Raw genomic sequence first — 21,053 nt, forward strand, 5'->3', positions numbered from 1 at the left:
CCTTCCTTCCTTCCTTCCTTCCTTCCTTCCTTCCTTCCTTCCTTCCTTCTGAAAAATAGGCCACAAATATAAACATAGAACATAATCATTGAATACCTGCTTTGGGTCTCAGTGGTGTTCTGAAGTATACAGTGGGACTCCAATCACTCCAGTATCCTGAAAAATACCCTCCACTGGGAAGTGATCGTATTTTAACCTCATATGTTGAATTCGGTTGTAGCTTTCTCTCCAGAAGTGTTATATGAGGATAGGATGAGCTTATATGCTAAAGAGTGAAACAAGAAATTTTTGTTATTCTTGTTCATAATAAAGAAATTTTACATGCACTAAATGTGAATGTATGAATGTTTTGAGTCAAATTTAATTCAGTAATGTTGAGTTTTTGTGGGCTTATTATTTGAAAGTCAAATTTCCTTAGAGACTCTCTAATAGGTTTTTAAGCAAGAAGTTATACTTGACAGGTGGACCCAGCCCCTCACATCACATTATATAGGTGGCCATCTACTTTGTTCGTGGTCACCCTTGGCCAGAGGAAAAGGAAAAGTGGATTAGGTGAGCCAGACCTTTGAAGAGTCCATTTCATCCATTGCTTTACTTCCTCTATACTGAAGGAGGGTGGAGGCAGAGCTAAGATTAATGTACCAAATGTATAAACAATGAGGAAATGCCTTTCTAAAAACCAAGAAATTGGCTGCAAATAATGGCGATGATCTTCAACATATGAGGATGTAAAAGGGAGTTGAGGAATGTTCTTGGCTATGAAAGGAGAAGCAATATCACTATGCCCAGGATAAAGATACTTGGACTATTGCTTTCACTGGCCCCCAAATGGATATTACTTACACATTCAGGGACATTTTCATTTTCACTATAGTGATATGGTCCACCTTGCTTATCTTATATGTGGATATATTTTATATTATTTATATTTCCTTAGTCTTTCTCTAAAATAATTGTACAATGAGAAATCTCAAAAGTGATTTCCCCAGGAGAGGGCCAGAGGTTGAAGGTTGAGGGTTGGGCCACTTCTTGGAAGGAGAGGGCAGAGGAAAGGTGCCCATTATTGACTGGGTCCAAGAAATGTGGGATACTACAGTTCCACCTATGAATTGGTTACACTGAAGTCTGGTGGGATATGGTGGGAAGGCCACAGGAGAATACAAATAAAAATTTAAGACCTTAAAATAAATTCTGAACCAAAATAAAAAGAATATTTCTTTATACATAATAAAACAGAAGAAGATTATACAAGGAATAAGACCATCAATTTCAAAGAAGAGAATAGAGTCAGAAGGAGAATTTCATCTTGATTCCAAAATGGATATCAGGCTTAACGTGATGGGATTAAGATGGGTTAACCTGAAGTATATGGCTGGGAAGGAAGAAGTGGGGGCCAGGGAAAGGTATATAGTCTAAAATCAGAGGAGGAGAATTTTTTGGAAGTTAGAGATTTCCTTATCTAAGGACCCAAGGGACAAAGATAAGGATGGGGCCAGAAGGTAGAGAACTGATTAGATGGTGGGTCAGGAAATGTTATGAGAATGTGCTTGTTCAAGTCAGTGTTTTTGGACAAAAAAATCCTTCCTAAAGTTGATTGCTGTAGAGTCTGGAAGGACCAGAACACTTACATCTTTACTAAAGCAAATACGCAGATGAACATGGAGAAATATGTCCTGCCAGCTGGAAGCCTGGGAGAGACACAATCAAACTCAGTGTGGAAGACAGGAAGGAGTATTTCTCTAAGAACAATGAGGCAGGCAGTGCTGTTGCTTTCTTTGCTTGGATGGCAAATCTTGATATGGCTAAGGAAGCTTCTGCCCCTCCTGGGTAGTGGCCTTTGGCCCAAATCCAGTCTTAATCTCTTCCCTCTTATGGAGGGGGCATGTAGGGGAGGGTAAGAAGGTTCCTGTGTCTAATAAATTCTCTGAGAAAATTTAAAAAATATTTATTGGAGTCCCTAAAGTGGCTGAACAGCCCGTGTAGCAGAATCACTAATTTTTGGACAAAGTTAAAAGGAAAGCTATGTGACTCTTTGGCAAATCACTTAACCCTGTTTGCCTCAGTTTCTTCATCTGCAAGATGAGATGTAGCAGGAAATAGCAAACCATACTCCAGTATCTCTGCCAAGAAAACTACAGATGGATTTAGTTGGACATGAATGAAATGGCTATATAATAAGAAAACCTCTCCCTTTTGAATCCTGGCAATTTTCCCCCCCTTGTAATTGGAATGATGTGAGCCCTGTAAGATGCCCTTTAAAAGGGTGATGAATAATTTTCAGGGGGCAGGAGGAGAAAAATATTTATTGCTGCTAGTGTTTCAATGTTTCAATGTTTCAAACACTAACTGTGTTTTAGTCTCCAGTCTAGTGGTGTCAGCTACAGACTAGTAGAGGGAGAGGTCCTGAGAAGAAAGTTTTGTTTGCTGAAGGAGAGGTATAGTGCTATTAAGCATCCCTCCCCTGGGCCATCCAGCATTTGGCCAGGTTTAAAGGAGTCATTATGAACCATGACTACATATCCTGAAGGGAACTTACAGATAGATTCTCACAAATCTCAGAGTTGGAAGGCCATCTAATCCAACTTCTCTCTATCCAACCCTAGAGTTGTTTTTGGAACTTGTGGAAAATCTTACTTTGACTCCATAGACAACAGAAAGAAACATGGACTTTAAGGAACTCAGAAATGTTAAGACTAACTGGCCCTGACCACCGCCTCACAGACAGACTACCTACATATGTTACTGGGATAAAAGAAGTAGGAGAAAAAGGAGATTTCCCCCTATTTGCCATACATGTTGGACATTCAGAAGACTTTTGGAAAAGCTGTTTATTTACTTACCATCCAGTCACTTTGGCTTTTTTCTTGGTGATAGGCTACATCATGGATTAAGTCTTTTACATAGTCATTCCACGAGTGTGTTGTATTGAATGTTAGCACAAAGTCATTTGCTGCCTTGCGGTAGGTGATATTTAAGTCAAAAGGAGCTTCAGGTTTAACTAGAAATTGTAACAGAAAAGAGATCTGTATATAAGGCAGTCAGGGGAAATAAATAAAGAAAAACCCCAAACAATCCTTCTTTAGCCTTCCTTTTCCCTGAATCCCACTCTTAATTCCCTGGCCTAACACTTGTACTTGCTTATCTCTGAAGGTTGTGGGAATCAAATGAGATCAATTTGTAAAGCACTTATCATTTCTATGTGGCACATATTGGGTGGATAAGAAATATTTGTTACCTTTTTCCCTTCCCCTGCCTGGTCCCAAATCAATTTAGTTCCAATTACATTAATACATTCAGTGGCAGCTGGAGTCAGGTTCTTCAAAGTTTAAGCGCCCTCAGTGTCCCAGCTGAGCATCACAGTGGTGTGGCACAGGAGCCACTCTTGTGGTATGGAGAAATCCAGAGATCTGGGTTCTAGTTCTGGTTCTAACACTGTGGGACCCTGGTCAAGTCAGTTATATCTGCTATGTTTCATGCCCTTCAAGAGCTGTAACTAGGGCAGGGTTGCCAGGTCTTAGACCCTGGACTCTATACTTCAAGAATACTAAAGGTACTTGCAATCTTTGAAAAGAAAAACAAAATAACCAAGCTTATTATTTTGTTAGCATGAAGAATTGGTTAAAATAGGAAGCTACCAGAGACCTTACTTCTTTCCTCCCCGGTGGGTGCCTACCTGGTCAACCCTGATCTGTTTTCTCTTACCCTACTCATTCTCCCATAAGCAAACAGAACAGGGGGCGGAGAGTGGGGGAGAAGTGTCCTAGCTCTTTGGAGGATACCTTCCATGCCATTCACCCATTTTTTGGTTTGGAAGGGTCCAGATTGCCAGTATTTGCTTTATAGCCACTTAAGCACAGGCACTAAAATTGCTACTTACATTCCAAGCTCCTTGCCTGAGAATGATATTTTAAATCATTTGAATAAATCATTTAGTGACTGAATGAATACCTGCTATATTTGAGTCAGTGAGGCTACCATGATGGAAAAAGATAGGTTTCAGCCTCTAAAGAACTTAGAATGTAGTTATTAGGGGAATTGGATGATATGTATTCAATTTCTCATTTGTGTCTAATGCTTTGTGATTCCATTTGGGCTTTTCTTGACAAAGATACTAGAGTGTTTTGCCATTTCCTCCTATGACTCATTTTACATATGGAGAAACTGAAACAAACAGGATTAAGTGATTTACCCAGGGTCACACAGCTAGTAAAAGACTGAGACCAAATTTGAACTCATGAAAATAAGTCTTCCTGACTTTAGGCTGGGTCTCACTGCACTCTGCCACTTGCTGCCCTGGAGCTATCTATCCAAATAATTATAATATATACTATGATTTGGACAGTAGTACGTGCAAAAAAGAAGTCCAAAGAGTGGTGAAAGAGATTCAATGAGGAGGACATCATTTTTAGCCAAAAGGCTCATGGAAGCGTTCAGGTTGGTGCCAGCGGCAGATAAGAGCATCCAACCAAATGCCCCCAAAAGGGAAGTAACACCTGAACTGAGCCTGGAAGAAAGGGAAGGATAAAGGGGGTTTGGAGCTCCATCATGACCATAAAAGAAAGCTGTGGAGAAGCACAAAGGGTTCCAGCAATATAAGGGGTTGTTAGGATAGCAAGCGTCTCTAAGAGTTTTTGGAGCTTGGTAGCTGAGCTGGAGGGACGAGGCTTCCTGCCCACCTCTTGTAGGGTTCCCAGTTCTGCGCCAGCCCGGAGGTCACCCACTCACTCTAGTTTAAGGTGTGGTTGCTGCTGAGTGGGTGGCCTGCTTGTTTACAGGGCTGATCTCAAACAGAGATAGGGCCCATAGCAGGTTTGGCATCTAACCAAACCTAGAGGTAGGGAGAAAAGAGATCAAGTGCAAACTTATCTCCTGTGGTGACTGGGTCTGCTTCTCTCCTGTCTTGAAGGTTCAGTAGAATCAGTTTTACCTGATTGTGGGAGGAAAGCTATTAAAACACATGCAAACAGCTGCTGGAACTTCTAGGACAATCCATCTCTACAAAAACACCTTTCTCGTGGGATAACACAGCAATAGGTCAAAAAGCAAAGGAAAGAGGAAGATGAGGACAAAAACAGAGACCAAAGAGCAAGTAATAGTTCTTTTTCCCTACTCCCTTACTGGTGGACCACTCCTTTCCTACAATCCAAATCCTCCTTTTCCAAAGCCCCAGGTAGAGGCTGCTTTCCCACTAAAAATTTCAGGACCTAAACCAGTTCCTCAATGACTTTCCTCTTTCCCATTCCTTCTTCTTCCTCCTGCCCCTTTTGGAATTCTTTACAGTTAATGGCTCCCTATTGCCCACAGAATCAAGTTCAGTATTCAAGAGTCTCCTGCAGTCTGGTCCCAAATAATTGAATGAATTCAGTTCAACTAAATTCAACAAATAAGAATTGCTTAACTGAGCTAGGTTGATGAGGACCCAAAGACCATCCTGGATCTCAAGGCATTCTACTGGGAGGAACATAAAGTGTACACATACAAATATAAGAATAGAAGGAGTGAAAAGGAATAAGCTAAAGTATCTAAGGACATTTGAGGAGAGATCATTCTCTGTGGAAGGTATCAGGGAAGATATCAGGAAAGGAAATTGCTTTCCCATAATAGAATATTTGCTCCTTGAGAGCAGGGATTTTTAGATTTTTGTCTTTTCTCCCCCCAGGGCCTAGTATAGTGCTTTACATTCATTGACAGATGCTTGTTCAATTGAATTACATGATAGTAAATAACAAGGCAGAGATTTGAATCTAGGACCCCTGACTCTACTTTGCTTTCTGCTATGCCAGATTAAAGTGTTAACTAAATTTCAATTATCACTGGGCTCTGTCAACACACTAATGTGCATTGATAACCAACCGTTTGCCAGAATCAGTTGCTTATCAAGTAGTCACTACTATATAATAGAGAAAAGTGAATAATGATTACCCAGTAACTAGCCAGGTCAATCAGAATGGTTAACTCAGGGGTGCATAAAAGTATAGACTTGGAAGAATCGGCTTCTATCAGGAGATTAAAATTTACCAAGTACTTTTAGAAATTATCTCATTTGAACCACATTATAGTCCCATAAGACAGGTACTAAAGGCTCAGAGAGTTTATGTCACTTGCCCAAAGTCACACATTAAGTATCAAAGTTAAGGCTTAAATCTTGTGGGTCTCCTTGTGGCATGTCCCTTGCTAAGTAACAAAGTGGAAGATACCCTGAGAGAAAAAAGGAAAATGAGGAAAGAGTCAGAAAAGGAAAAACTATAGTTGGTTGGTGGTAGAAGGAACAAGCCCATGCTTTAAAAAAATTAATATTTATTTTTAACATTCTTTTAAAATTTTGAGTTCTAAATTCTCTCCCTCCTTTCCATATTTCTTCTTCTCACTAAGAAGGCAAGCAAAATGATATCAATTATTCATGTGAAATCATGCAAAACATATTTCCATATTAGGCATATTTCAAAATAAAAGCAAGAAAAAATAAAGAGAGTAAGAAAATTATAGTTCATATTGAGCAAGGCCCATTCTAAAGATCACAAAGTTTTTCTTCTACTGTCAGGTCCCTCTTTCTCCTCTCTTCTATGATCACCTGCTCAGGGTTTAAGTGTTTTTCCTAATCTTTTGCCAAAAATCTGAACTCTTCTTCATGTAAACTGTTGTCACAACTAGGCAACTTAGCACAATTTGTTTTATTATAACACTCACCTTCTGTCTTGGAATTGATACTAATAATTAGTTCCAAGGCAGGAGAGTGGTAAGGGCTAGGCAACTGTGGTTAAGTGATTTTTCCAGGTCATACAACTTAGAAGTGTCTGAAGCCAGATCTGAATCCATGATTTCTGAGCTCCAGTTCTGGTGCTTTCTCCACTGAACCATCCAGCTGCCCCAACTTAGTATGCCAGAGAGTATCTCAAGAAAGGTAAACAATAGCAACTTTATCCCTCCCCATTCTGTAATGTCTTACCTATTTTGGTAATCCTCAATGATTTGTAATTCACCTTGTTTCTTCCAAGCATCACATGTATCTCACAAGTGTTAATCAGTGAAAATGATCTTGATTTCATAAAATAATCCTTTTCCCTTTTTATCATCATCTTGCATTGCTGCTCAGACATAAATGCACCACTGTGGAATGAGATACAGAGCCAATATAAACCCAGAAATTCTTATTGACAATAGTAATCAATGGATCAGATCCTGTCCCCTCATGACATCCACCCCTCTGCCAGGATCTTGCTGTCAGAGAAATGAAACAGGATGTCCTCTGCCCCTCAACTACCTAGGTTTGTTTATAAACCCAATCAAATAGCCTAAGTAGGCCTTCTGACCAAAGGAAACCAATGGCAGGGATGGTGCCCACAAATGACTCAGTACCATTTTTTTACTAGACGGTGATCATTCCTGGCAGAATGTTAGGTTTGAATCTTTTTTTTTTTTTTGGTCATTAAAAATGTTTTACTCATGACTTTTATACAATAAATTTTCTGATAAGACTCCAACCCTTTCAGGATCCTCCCTTATAAATAATTAAAAAAAATTAAATACAATTAAGTAACAGTAACTCTTAACAGTGTATGCCTTATTCCGCACCAATGGTTCCCAGCCACACCAAGAGGAGAGAAGGATAGCATTATTTTTTAAAAGAAAATGATTCTTCCCTAGGATTAGAGATAAAGATAGGGGTGGAGCAAAGTGGAGATGAAAACAATGGATGATTTCTCTCCTACTTTAGAGAAAAGTATGTTTCTTCAATTGTTAAATTTGGGTTCTGGGTAGGGCTGAATGATTTTATATATACTTTTCTCATTTGCTTGATATTATCAAGTTAAGAAGGTTCTTGGACCTTCTTATCATGATATACCTGTGAGGAATTAATCCTGAGTTAATCCTGAGGCAAATCTGCCACATTCATATGCAAAATCTCCCTCTGTCAAACTGCTGTAGAACATGCTTATAAATGATTAACTGTATTTACTCTGGGGAATTACTTAAAATTATCCCAATGTTATTTAATTAAAAATTTTTTAAATTAAAAAAATTAAATTTTAAATATTTAATTAAAATTTTTAAAATTAAAAATCTTAATTTTAAAAAGATATCAGTGTGTAGTTTATTAATAGAAATTTATACAAAACAGAACAAAAATAGTCAAATCATATATAATCTTAATGTAGAAATAATTTATTAGGTATTTTGTTTATTTTGTTGATGCTCTGCCTCAGGACCTTGAAAGACCAAGTAAAGGCATACTCTACATAGAGTTATCTTGATTTAGGTAATTTTGAAAGGCTACTACCCAAAGTACTTTAAGGTTGGGGGTTCTCATTTTTATTGTCCCTTATTAATCCCTTTGTTTTGGCATAGTCACCCTTTTGGGAGATTGAGTCTTAAAATTTCACTTTTGTTGCTAAATATACTATCCAAATAGTTCACCTATAATATACTTTTTAAAAAACCCTTATCTTCCATCTTAGAATCAATAGGGTATATTGGTTCCAAGGCAGAAGAGTGATAAGGGCTAGGCAAGGAGAGTTAAGCCACTCATTCAGGGTTACACAACTAGGAAGTGTCAGACATCACATTTGAACCCAGAACCTCTTGTCTCTAGTCCTGGCTCTCAATTCACTGAGCCACCCAGCTGCCTCATTTAAAGTATACTTTTGATTTGGAGTCTGGCTGCCTATGAGTGCTAGAGGAAGCATAGTTTGAAGAAGGCAAAATTGTCTTCCTTTTGCTTTGGAAGTAGTGCCTGAAGACAGGATGGGGGAATCTGAGGTCAGCTTTTTCTGGGCTGTGGAAGAGGAAGGGGCAACCTTACTCTGAAAGAGGTTACCTTGGGAGAAAGGAGCACCAGATGCCTTGTGCCTTCATTCATCAGGGAAGATGGGCTAGGTGTGATCAGGGTGGGGAACTTTGGTAAATTTCTTCCTGGCCAGGAATCCAGGCAGCCAGCCAGTGGGGAAGGTATTCTTTTTATCCTTTCATGGTTTGTTGAGCGGATGAAATTCCCTGAAGCCTTTGCAGTCCTTCTTATGATGCCACCTTATTAGCTTATTCAAGAAGGGGGTTCAACCAGCACAAGCCAAACTAGCCCCAGATATTCCCCATGATACTCTCTCATTATCACAAGTTTCTGGAAAGATAGTTTTTAAGGTTTTAATAGGATAAATTTTGGCTGTTTGGAAACTTGGAAAATCTCACATTTTATAGTGTTGCTGCCCTAGAACTAATCACCCTTCCTCCACTTCTCCCATGCTTCATTTGAAGTTATGTCTTCAAAGAACCAATCGATGTCCTTTGTTTAGTTATTCCAGCAATATTTTTAGTCCAAAAGGATAAATCTGGATCAATGCTATTATTTATCCCTTTAATTCACTCATACATTGGCCTACTTTAATAAACTAAGAACAATGCTGTTTTAAGATGTTTATTTGACAGGTCGTATTTACAATTGAAATTGACTCCAGTGAAGTGTAAAAAATTTGAAGTCTAGGATGGATTATGTATTTGAAGACAGCATCCATACTGTAATAGCCCTCAGCCTTTTGAGTGGTTTTGATTGCACATACTCTAGGTACACTTAAGAGATACATGGGTCTTCCTACTAAAATGGCTTTTTTTTTTTTTAAATCCCTACCTTCTGTCTTAGAACCAATACTTGGGTTCTAAGACAGAAGGTAGGGATTAGAACCAATTCTAAGACAGAAGAGTGATATGGGATTAGGTAATGGGGGTTAGATGACTTACCCAAAGTCACACAGCTAAGAAGTGTCTGAGGCCAGATTTGAACCTAGGACTCCCATCTCTGGGCTTAGTTCTCAATCCATTAAACCACCCAGCCAGCTGCTCCCTAAAATGGCTTCTTTTTTAAAGTACCTTAATCCACCTGCTGGTTAATACCATCTACTAGAAAGTCCAGTTTTCATATCAGTTCCTAGAACCACTGGGATCTAGTGTCTTTACAGGCAACTAAATATCTTAGTGTTAGAGCTCTGGACTTGGGATCAGGAAGACCTGAATTCAAATTCAGCCTCACATACTTATCTGCTGAGGGACCCTGGACAAATTATTTAACCTCTGTCTGCTTTAATTTCCTTATCTGCAAAATAGGGATGATAATAGCCCCTACCTCCCATGGTTATTGTGAGCTTAAAATGAGATAATTGAAAAGCATAGTAGAAACCTTAAAGCATGGAAATAACTACTACTACTACTACTACTACTACTACTACTACTACTACTACTACTACTACTACTACTACTACTATCACCACCACCATTACCACCACCACCACCACCTACTATATTTATCTATTTCTAATAAAAAACCTGAATGCTGATGAAATAACAGATGTGGTACAGATGTTCACTTTGATCCCCTGAAGGATCTCACTAGCATGAATGATGTCTCCACACTGAACACAATCTATCCATTTTTGCCAGGAGAGCCCCAGCTGGAAATGGCATGAAATGTAGCCACCTTTCTGTGCCCCAGGACACCCAGAGTCCACCCTGACCTTCCTGCCAATGCTCCTTTTCCTTTTCTTCTCCAGACCAAATACTGACCCCATTCTCATTTCCACTCCTTCAGGAGAGAATAGAATTCCTTCTCCATTCTGACTCACAAGTTCACTGACTCCCTGCTTCCCAATGGTGGTCTGCTAGTCCCTTCCAAGTTCCCCTCACTATGGCACAGAGACTTTTTTGCCCCCTAAAAAAGGTCCTGGGCTTTGCCATCTGTTCTGCTGTTGTATCCTTAGGAACTGAATGCCTTTCTACCTGTCCTGCAGCCTGAATTCTCTTCTTTGTGTTGCCTCTTCTAGTTAGAATGCCATTTCCTTGAGAGTAGAATTATCTTCTTTTTCTACCTATATCCTTGGCAATTAGCACAGTGCTTGGCACATAGTGTATTATAAATGCTTTTTCATATATTCCTTCACTAGACTCATAAAACAGCTGCTATAGAAAATACTGGAAATTTGCTATAGGATAAAGCCAAACATTGGCCAGAGTATGAGTGTTATAGCATGGCCAAATGCTATGGGAGTAAAAGTAGACTAAAGGTTCATCACACATGCCCACAATGTGGTGCTAAAGTTACTAGGTAAAGAATTTTAAAAAAGTAACTTGAGCCAACCCATCACTTCTTTCATAGGTTTATTTCTGTGACCATGACTATATTATTTGCATTACAGTTTGAATTTGCCATTAATTATTTTTGAATTATCTACTCATAATTTATAATACACCATGACACATATCCTCCCCCTGTATTTTACACTGTTTTCCTAGAAATATACTATTAAAAAGACCATTATAAAGTTGACTGTGCATTCATCCATGTGCCACTGAATTTATTTGAATATGTTCTACATGACCAGCATAAACTGATGTAATAGCAATTATAATTGTTTATATTATATTACATTATTTTATATTATGTTATGTTATATTATATTAGTTTATTTTTAGACCCTTATCTTCCATCATAGAATCTATAATTCTGTGTATTGGTTCCAAGGGAAAAGAGAGGTAAGGGCTAAGTAATGGGATTAAGTTTAAGTGATTTGCCCAAGGTCACACAGCTAGGAAGTGTCTGATTTGAACCTAGGACCTCCTGTCTCTAGGCCTGGCTCTCAATCCACTGAGCCACCTAGCTGCTCCCTCACATCACATTTATACTGTCTTTTGTTTTTCCCTTTGCAATAACCCTGTGAGGCAGAGGTGTTATGAAAGATGACAAGTGGAAAAACACATAAAGATGGCAAGGAGCAGAGACATTTATTTAGGTCATGTTAAATGAGTGGAGTGGTAAAACATGAAACAGAGCTAGCCATTGCAGAGTGGATAGAAACCTGGCTTGGAACCAGGACGAGCTTGTGTTCTAGTCCTGCCTCTGCCATACTCTAAATGTATGACTCTCAGGAAGTCAGTATCTGTAATGTAGAGATGGCAGCATGGAATCTCTGCAAAATACAAGTTTCCCTGGAATTCTGGGTGAGGCGGTGTATTTTTCAGGGATTCCATGCTGCCATCTCTACATTACAGTATCCCCCAGGCAGGTCTCTAAGACTAAATTTCAGAGAGGGTGCTGAATTTATTTCTTAAATAAAAACCTCTCACCACAAATTTTCCATGTTAATGAAATCATAGATCTAGTGGCAGCAGAAAATTGGGACTACCACTCTAGAAAGCATGGTAGCTGACTGAGTAATTCTAAGATGTTGGAACTAACTGACCTTGTGTCACCATTGCATTTTATACGTATATTAAAAGTTTAATGACTAGGGCATCTAGGTGGTGCAGTGGGTAGAGGACTGGGCATGGAGTCAGGAAAACCTGAGTTCAGATCCAGCCTCAGATATAATACAAAACAATCAATTGTTTTTTTTTCTTTTCTGAAATTGTTTTTATATAGTTTTCCTTACATTCATTTATACTAGGGCTTGGGATTGAGGTTCTATAATTTGGACTTTCCTAATCATACCTAATGATTTCCTAATCATAACCCTTGTTTGCTTCAATTTCCTCATCAGTAAAATGAGTTGGAGAAGGAAATGTCAAACCACTCCAGTATCTTTGCCAAGAAAACCCCAAATGAGGTCATGAAGATTCAGACATGACTGAAATGAATGAACAACAACATTAATGACAGAAGAAAGATACTTTAAGGCAAACTTTCTTCTTATAAAACTATCAGTACTTCCCATCTACGCTCTCTCATGTTATCTTCACACTAATCTTATTGAGGTAAGAATCAATAATTTCTTTTGACAAGGAAATTGAGGCCAAAAAAGGTAAAGAGATGTGACCAAGGTCCCATAGCTAGTAAGAGGTGGAACTAAGGGTCTGGATTCCAGTGGTATTTCCATTATGCCACAAATTAAATGAGACTTTCTTGGGGGGAGGTTTCCTTTGCTGCTGCTCTCCTAATAGTCACGAAAACTATGATGTCAAGGATACATATGGCTGTGTGGAAATTTAATTTAGTTAAGCAGATGTTTAACTACAATGGACAAAGCACTATCTTAGGAAAGTTCAAGTCACTGAGGTCCACAGTTGATGCTAACTACTAGAGAATCTGTCTCAATTTTTTTTCCTGAAATTGTTTTTATATAGTTTTCCTTGCATTCATTTCACCTAGGGCTTGAGATCGAGGTTCTATCTCTTTATCATGGAAATCAATTTTTCATTCTCTACTTATGGACTGGTAAGTAGAGAGGAATTGGCATTTCTTGCTTGGAGAAAGAAAGGGTTTTATAAGTATTTCATAAAGATGTTCAAGGCATTTTATATATTGTGAAGGAAACAAGTTAAGAGTGTCCCTTTCCTCTTATGGCCGAGTGTGAAACCCTGGGCTTCACTCATACCTGCGTCACCTAAATATACAACATGGATGAGGTAGGACTGGTTTGGCATTATCAGTATGACTCTGCAGCTGGTTTGCTAACAAAAGTGAAGCGGCACAATAGATATAATTCTGCCTTGGAACTAGGAAAACCTGAGTTCAAATCAAACCTTAGACACTCACTAATTTTGTGGTTCTGAGCAAGCCACTCAACCTTTTTCTCAATTTCCTCACCTGAAAGAAGGAGTAACAAGGTACTTTACAAATTTTATCTAGGATTATTGTGGGGATAAATCTAGATAAAATTTGTAAAGTACCTTGTAGACTCTCAAAGCACCATATAGTATTAGTGGTTTTGTTAATATTCTTGTTAAAGAACCTAGGTCTTTCTGGCTTGTTTCAATCAGTCTTGTGATGCATGATGGGCAAATCACTTCCTTTCTAGATTTTTGATTTCTTCATCTAAAAAACGATGGAGTCAAGCTAGATGACCTCAAACATTCCAACCCTAATGTCATATGAGTCTATGTATTCTCCAAGAGAAAAATATCTGTTAGACACTGGAGTTATTCTTTAAGTGGTAGTTATGGGCATGTTTCAGAGGAGTTTGAAGCTGTAAGCATGGTAGTTTGGTAGCTGGGGCAGCAAACTCAGGTAAATGAATTTGGACTCCTATCTTTCACTTCCTGTACTGCCCCTTTATGCATTCCTTTTCTCTTTGTTTCCTAGCATCTAGAATCTAATTGTAAGCTAAGAAGGAATTTGGACTCCTTAGAGCTATCAATGAGAGCAAAGTTGATTAATTCTGGCATCAGTATGAGAACTCTTTCCTTTTTCTCAGAGGAATTATGATGCGCACACACAGGTACTAATAGAGGCTTCTACCTTCCTTCTTCCCACAAAAAGCCAAAAAACAAATCACAATAATTTCTCACCATAGCTTGAGCTCCAAACTGGTGCTGTTGAGTGTCGAATTATTGAAATAACACGTCAGAGCGTGTTCCTGGCCATAGCCTTGTAGCTGACTATAGCAAGTGAATTCATAGTCATCCTGTTCCTCATCTTCAAATCCATCTAGAGAGCAACACACAGGTTATTAGTCAAGCAAGGTTACATTAATTTGAAATGTGGGTTATCCAGTGGGGACCAGACTTTTTGTTTCAGTGGGCACTAAATAGTAAAATCAAATTTTGTTTACAAAGCAATAAAAATCATGATAAATGGGGTGGGGTAAGGGGAAAGAAAAATATGATTAAAGAGAGATGCAAATGTACCCAGAAGTAATCTCATGATTTAAAAGACTGTCACATTATGTGCTCTCTTGCACTTATTGTATCTAATTTGTTTTATATTTATTTATGAACATGTCATCAATTACTTCTGGTAGGCCTTAGAGGGAAGAGATTTTTTAATTGATTGTTGTATATCCAACCATTCTTAGTCTAGTATCTCACACATGCTATTTATTTTGCATCACTGAGTTAGAGCTAGAAGGGAACTTAGAGGCCATCTTGCCTACCCTCCTATATTTCATAGAGGAAGGACTAAGTCTCTGATATGTGAGGTGAATTGCTTATGGCTATAGAGGTACCACAAGGGAGAGCATAGATTCAAACCCAGATTGTCTGATGCCACATCCATGATTCTTTGTCCAGTACACCATGCTGTCCTTGCTCATTTAGACATTAGGCAAATATTGAATGAGTGCTGTAGTCAGACTGAGTTCAGCTTTGCCATTTGAATGAATTAAAAGTAAGTTCTTAAATACTTTCTTTGTGCCAAACACTGTGCTAAGTTCTGTGGATACAAATGGAAAAACAGTTCTGTGGATACAAATGGAAAAACCAAGACAGTCTCTGCTTTCAATGGGCTCATGCTATAACTGAAGATGAAGGTAAATAAAATAAAGTTCAGCTTATCCCCTTTGCAACTCATTTTCCTTATCTGTGAAATGAAAATGTTAGGCAAAATGAATTTTAGAATCCTTGCTCCTTCCGGAATTCTCTGTGATCCTTTTATTTATCAATTTGATCGATTAATTTTAAGTCAGAGATAATTTATACCACTGCTTTGGATCTCATTCCAAAATTTGAATTTATTACTTTAAATTTTATTTTTTTCCCTTCACTAGAGGAAAAGACCCAGTAAGTTTAATAATGGAATAGGGATAAAATGGAATGAGTATTTATTAAGAGTAAATTATTTGAGTTGCACTCTTTGTGGTAGCAAAAAATTGGAAAACGAGGGGGTGTCCATTGATTGGGAAATGGCTCAATCAATTGTGGTATATTTTGGTGATGGAATGTTATTGTGCTGAAAGGAATAAAGAGCTGGAGGAATTCCATGTGAACTGAAATGACCTCTAGGAACTGATACAGAGTGAGAGGAGCAGAACCAGGAGAGTATTATACACAGAGACTGATACACTGTGGTACAATCCAATGTAACAGACTTTTCTACTAGCAGCAATGCAATGACCCAGGACAATTCAGAGGAATTTGTGAGAAAGAATGCTATCCACATCCAGAGAAAGAACTGTGGAAACGGAAAAATATGTGATTGATCATGTAGCATAGTAGGGATATGATTGGGGTTTTGATGTTAAAGGATCATTCTACTGCAGATATGAATAACATGGAAATAGATTTTGATCAATGACTGCTTGTCAAATTTGGGAGTAGGGAGGAAAGAATAGGGGTGAGGGTGGAGGAGGATCATGAATCATGTAACCATGGAAAAATATTCTAAATTAAAAAAGGGGGGGAAAATATTCAACAATGTGCCAAGTACTGTGCTAAGCATTTTACAAATATCATCTCATTCCCCCCCCCCCCAACAACTCTGTGAAGTCGATGCTATTATAGTCCCCATTTTGCAGTTGAAGAATGTGAGATAGTAAGTTAATGACTTGCCCAGGGTCACACAGCTAATAAGTGTCTGAGACCAAATTTGAACTCAGGTTTTCCCAACTCCTGGCCCAGGGCTTTTTATTTATTGTGCCACCTACTTGCCACTAATAATAATAATGATATTTATGTAATAATCATAATTAACAGTGGATAGCTAACATTGAAATAGTGTTTACTATTTGTAAGGCAATGTGTTAAGTACTTTATGATTATTATCTCATTTTATCTCTACAAAAACACTGTGAGATAGGTGCTATTATTATCTCTATTTTACAGATGAGGAAATTGAGGTTGAAAGGTTAAATGTTCCCAGGGTATAGAATTAATGATTATAATGTAGCATTTGAGCCCACATCTTCCTGATTTTAACACTATGCATCGTGTTATGCTTGTCATCAGAGATCCAGAACCCTCTTGCCTCAATGGGTCACTTTTCCTACCCATTTATTAAGGGATTTTAGCTGGAACTAAGATATATAATCTAACTGGCAGAGTGCAATATGATGATTTGTTTTAGGGGGCAACTGGGATGGTGAAAACATCTTAGATTTAGAATGTGAAGGCCATGAATCTGTATCATATGGGAATAAGTGGAAGAAACAGATATTTAGCCTAGAGATGAGAAGGATTTAGGGAGACATTATAGCTGTCTTTAAGTATATGAAAGGTTGTTATACTGAAGAAGGATAAAACTTATTTTGTTTGGCCCCAATGAGCATAACCAAGGACAATATATGAAAGCTACAAAGAAGTAAATTTAAATTTGATGTCAGGAAAAACTTTTAATGATTTAGAGCTGTCCAGAAATGGAATTAGCTTGCTCCCTCCTTGGAAATCTTTAAGTATAATATGGATGTCCATTCGTTGGGTATATTAAAGAATCTAGTAGAGTTTCCTATTTGAATATAGTTTACATAGGTTGGACAAGGTGATTTTTCAGATCCCTTTCAAATTTAAAATTCTTTTTCATGAAGGCATAACTTCTATGTTAGGTATTTTCTAGGAAGTTAGGAATTACCACACTACATGGAACCCACAAACCATTCAGCCTAGGGCTATACTTTCCAGCAGAGGGCCCAGGGACACATACTATTCTTTTTTCTGATGTAAGTCTTAATAAGTAGACATTCAAGTCTCTATTAATTACTTTAAATCGTTTGTAAGTTTGTCATGGCTGTTTGATTTTACTTCTGTTGGCTGTTTGCACTCTAAAATATTTCTCAACTACTGTGTATTTTTCCTTCTTGTCCTTTTTTTGTCTTCTTTTCCTTCTTAAAGTTTCAGAGGTAGGGGGGCAGCTGGGTAGCTCAGTGGATTGAGAGCCAGGCCTAGAGACGGGAGGTCCTAGGTTCAAATCCTGCCTCAGATACTTCCCAGCTGTGTGTCCCTGGGCAAGTCACTTGACTCCCAATGCCTACCCTTACCACTCTTCCACTTATAAGTCAATACACAGAAGTTAAGGGTTTAAAATAAAAAAAAAAGTTTTAGAGGGTACAAGTGTAACCTGACCTGAACCACACCTTAAGAATTTATAGAATCAATCATCTCCCTCCTTTTATTTTGCTTTCTCAGACATGTCTTTCTCTCTGCCTTTGTCTTTGTCTCTCTGTCTTTCCACCTCTCCCCCCCTCTCTCTCCCCTTCCTTATTTTTAGCCCTAGCATTTCCTTTTCCATTATTCCAATAGCTCCTCTTTGAACCTTCTATAGTTTATCATACATAGTTATTATAACATGTCATGTTAATCCAAAAAGGAAGCTATACTATGGGTCAAGTTTAGTGGGATTTGAGGCTCACAGGTTGGCCTAGACCTGTGATCCCTTTGCATGGAGGAACTCCTGGCATGGAGATTCCTCCCTCACCTTACTAATGTAGATCAGCGACTTGCCTGTATTTTATGGTCTTAGATTGCTGCTTGGAGCATTAAACAAGACTTGGCTTTCGTTACTTAATTCCATCACTGGCAGAACTTCCAAGACCTGCCCACTATCATTCTACCACTTTGGATTCAGTTAGGTCCCTCTAAATGTATCAGAGCCAGAGTAACATAAAATTAGTCTATCATATGATCAGCTCTGTCATTATAAAGGTGCTACATGGAACTGTTTGCCTATGCATATTAGCTATACTCTACGCAGACTATATCTTCCTTTCATTGAAGTGCCTGTTTTTAGGAGCAATTTCTTGAGTGTTATCATCTTACATCTCAGTTCTGATACATTCTAACTTTGTAACCATGTGTGTGCTTCTCTGCTACACTAAGCCTTAGATTACTCACCTGGAAACTGGAAATAGTACTGGTTATTGTGTGGAAGAAACTTTGTAAAGCTAGAACACTGTATAATTGCGAGTGGGTGATAAGGCTGAAACAGCTTAAGGCTGCTTCTTGGGAACCATCATTCCTGAGCTCACAGGGGTTTTTTCTCTCCAAATGACACTTGGCAAATTGCTAGAATTCTCAGAGGCCAAGGAGGCTGAAAAGTCCCTTGATGGCTCAGTGGATAATTTAAATAAAATCTTCAGATATCTAACCTTGCTGATGCTGAAATACTTGGCTCCCTTTCAGTCTCAGCTCAAGTATCACCTCTTTCAAGAAAGCTTTTCTGAGGGTCAGCTAGGTAGCACAGTGAACAGAGAGAGCCAGGCCTGGAGTCATGAGGTCCTCAGTTCAAATCTGGCCTCAGATCTGTCCTAGCAGTGTGAGTAAAGTGCAAGTCCCTGAACCTCAATTGCCTAGCACTTGCTGCTCTTCTACTAAGACTGAAGGTAAGGATTTTTAAAAAAGAGAAGAAAGAAAAGGAAACTTTTCCTGAATCTGCTAGCTTTTAGTGCCTCCCAACCAACTGTTATCATTTTGTTGTATATGACTCTTTGTGACCCCATGGACCATATAATGACGCTGGAGTGCTTTGCCATTTCCTTCTCCAGTGGATTAAGGACAATAGAGGTTAAGTGACTTACCCAGGGTCACACAGCTAACAAGTCTCAGACTAGATTGGAGCTCAGGTCTTCCTGACTTTAGGTTCAATGTTCTATCCACTGAGCCACCTGACTGTCTTCCCAACTGATTACCGTATATTTATTTTGCAAGTGTTCTATATTTATTCATCCATGATCATGTATATTGCCTCCTCCTAGAAGAACATAAGCTTTGTATCTCCAGCACTTAACATTGCATAATGCATATATTGGGGGCTAAATAAATGCTTCTGAAAAACTGATTACTATACTGACTGGTATCTAATCACTCTAAAATTAAAATGTTTCAGAGTTGGGGTGGTTGCTCTTCAAAAGTATATGTAATTTTGTTTCTCTTTTTCATCAGAAGTTAGAGCACATTCCAAATAAAAACAAAATTTCTATTTGAATCACAATCCAGGGTTTAGAGAGAGATTATTTTAAAAGATCAGTATTATGTGTTAACATGTTTTTAGTATGTTCAGTCATCTTTTGCTCAAAGCAGAAGACTGAATTTACTATGAACTAATCAGCATCTCTGTGAAATGATTCATAACATAAGAAGATGTATACCTATATGACTTTTGTCCTGTGATGAGAAAATGTCAGTGATTTCCCAAATTAGTAGTTATGTTATAAAAAATATCTAAATTGAGTCATGAGAGCCAAAGGGTTTGATACCATCTCTTGGGAAATGTTTCAAATCTCTGAAGTTAAAAAACAAACAAACATTGAATTTACAGGAATGAATTGATATGAACAAGTTCCCCAAAGTGATGCTGTTTCCTCCCTTATTGCCAAATATTTTCTGGAATTCTTATGGAGTGGTGCTATCTCTCCAAATCCATGTTTCCCAGCAGTAGGATTATCATAGCATTGGATTGTCTCTTCATTCAGACTGATTAATGGTGTTTCGTTAAAGAAATAACCTATTCAGAATCTCTGGTAAACCAATTTCAAGGAAATTGTTCAATTTTTTTTTCTTGATTAACATCTTTTAGGGAATCTAAAATCAATCCCTGGGTATGGTGGAAAGAACAATCATATGGGAAACAGGAGAGCTGGATTCTGGTTCCATGTTGGACATTATCTAGTAGGGCAAATTGCATGGAAACTCTTAGCTGGGAGGCCATGGAGGTCATGCAGTCCAGCCTCTTTAGATCTTTTATTAATTGTAGAATGAAAGGGTGGGAGTATATGACCTCTAATGTCCCTTCATGTACTAATATTCTGTGATCTCTTCTATCAAAAAACCTCAACTTTTAGTGGAGTTCTTTTCTCAAGCACTGTGGTTGTCCACACTTTGGGGTTTCCCTAAAAGCCTTATTTAATAAATTCACAAGACATAAATGGCATAGAATTTTCTGCTTGGGATTAATACTTAAAATTTGTTGATTATGGAGGTTACAGATTATTATCCATTCTTTAGTAGAAAAGGTATCCACCCAAATTTAAAGTCTAGCTTTCAGAAAAGCTGATTCCTTCCTTCTGGACATTTAGGAGTTACATTGTAAAGAAGGAGTCTTGAGTACTCATTCGTCAGTACCCTGAATTCTACAAATCATATAGCTTTCAAATGATCATCTAAATCCTCAGACCTGATCAGAAGCACATGCCCAATCCTGATTGGGCTTTGAATAACTCCAAAGAAGGTTTCAGAGTCCCATAATCCTAGAGAAAAATTTGAAATGACTCACCATCTTTTCCGCAGCCACTTTCTCCAGAAGAAGAGTGAAGTAAAAAGAATATGATACCAATAGTTGTACTGAGCACTGTCATTCTGAGAGAGAGAGAGAGAGCGAGAGAGAGAGCGAGAGAGAGAGAGAGAGAGAGAGAGAGAGAGAGAGAGAGAGAGAG

General features: G+C 38.3%; 1 protein-coding gene across 1 annotated transcript in view; it reads right to left on the bottom strand.

Moving 5' to 3' along the window:
- IL7R (interleukin 7 receptor) overlaps window positions 1-20,975 on the bottom strand; it is a 35,097-nt gene extending 14,122 nt beyond the window's left edge. The window contains exons 1-5 of the mRNA XM_044657781.1: window positions 20,894-20,975; window positions 14,266-14,404; window positions 6,947-7,107; window positions 2,841-2,998; window positions 97-265 (exon numbers count right to left, since the gene is read on the bottom strand). Of these exons, the coding sequence (XP_044513716.1) occupies window positions 97-265; window positions 2,841-2,998; window positions 6,947-7,107; window positions 14,266-14,404; window positions 20,894-20,975 (709 nt within the window). The remainder of the gene's footprint in view (window positions 1-96; window positions 266-2,840; window positions 2,999-6,946; window positions 7,108-14,265; window positions 14,405-20,893) is intronic.
- Window positions 20,976-21,053: the final 78 nt, after the last annotated feature.

This window comes from Gracilinanus agilis, chromosome 1 (assembly GCF_016433145.1).
Source record: "Gracilinanus agilis isolate LMUSP501 chromosome 1, AgileGrace, whole genome shotgun sequence".
Taxonomy (NCBI): Eukaryota; Metazoa; Chordata; class Mammalia; order Didelphimorphia; family Didelphidae; genus Gracilinanus; species Gracilinanus agilis.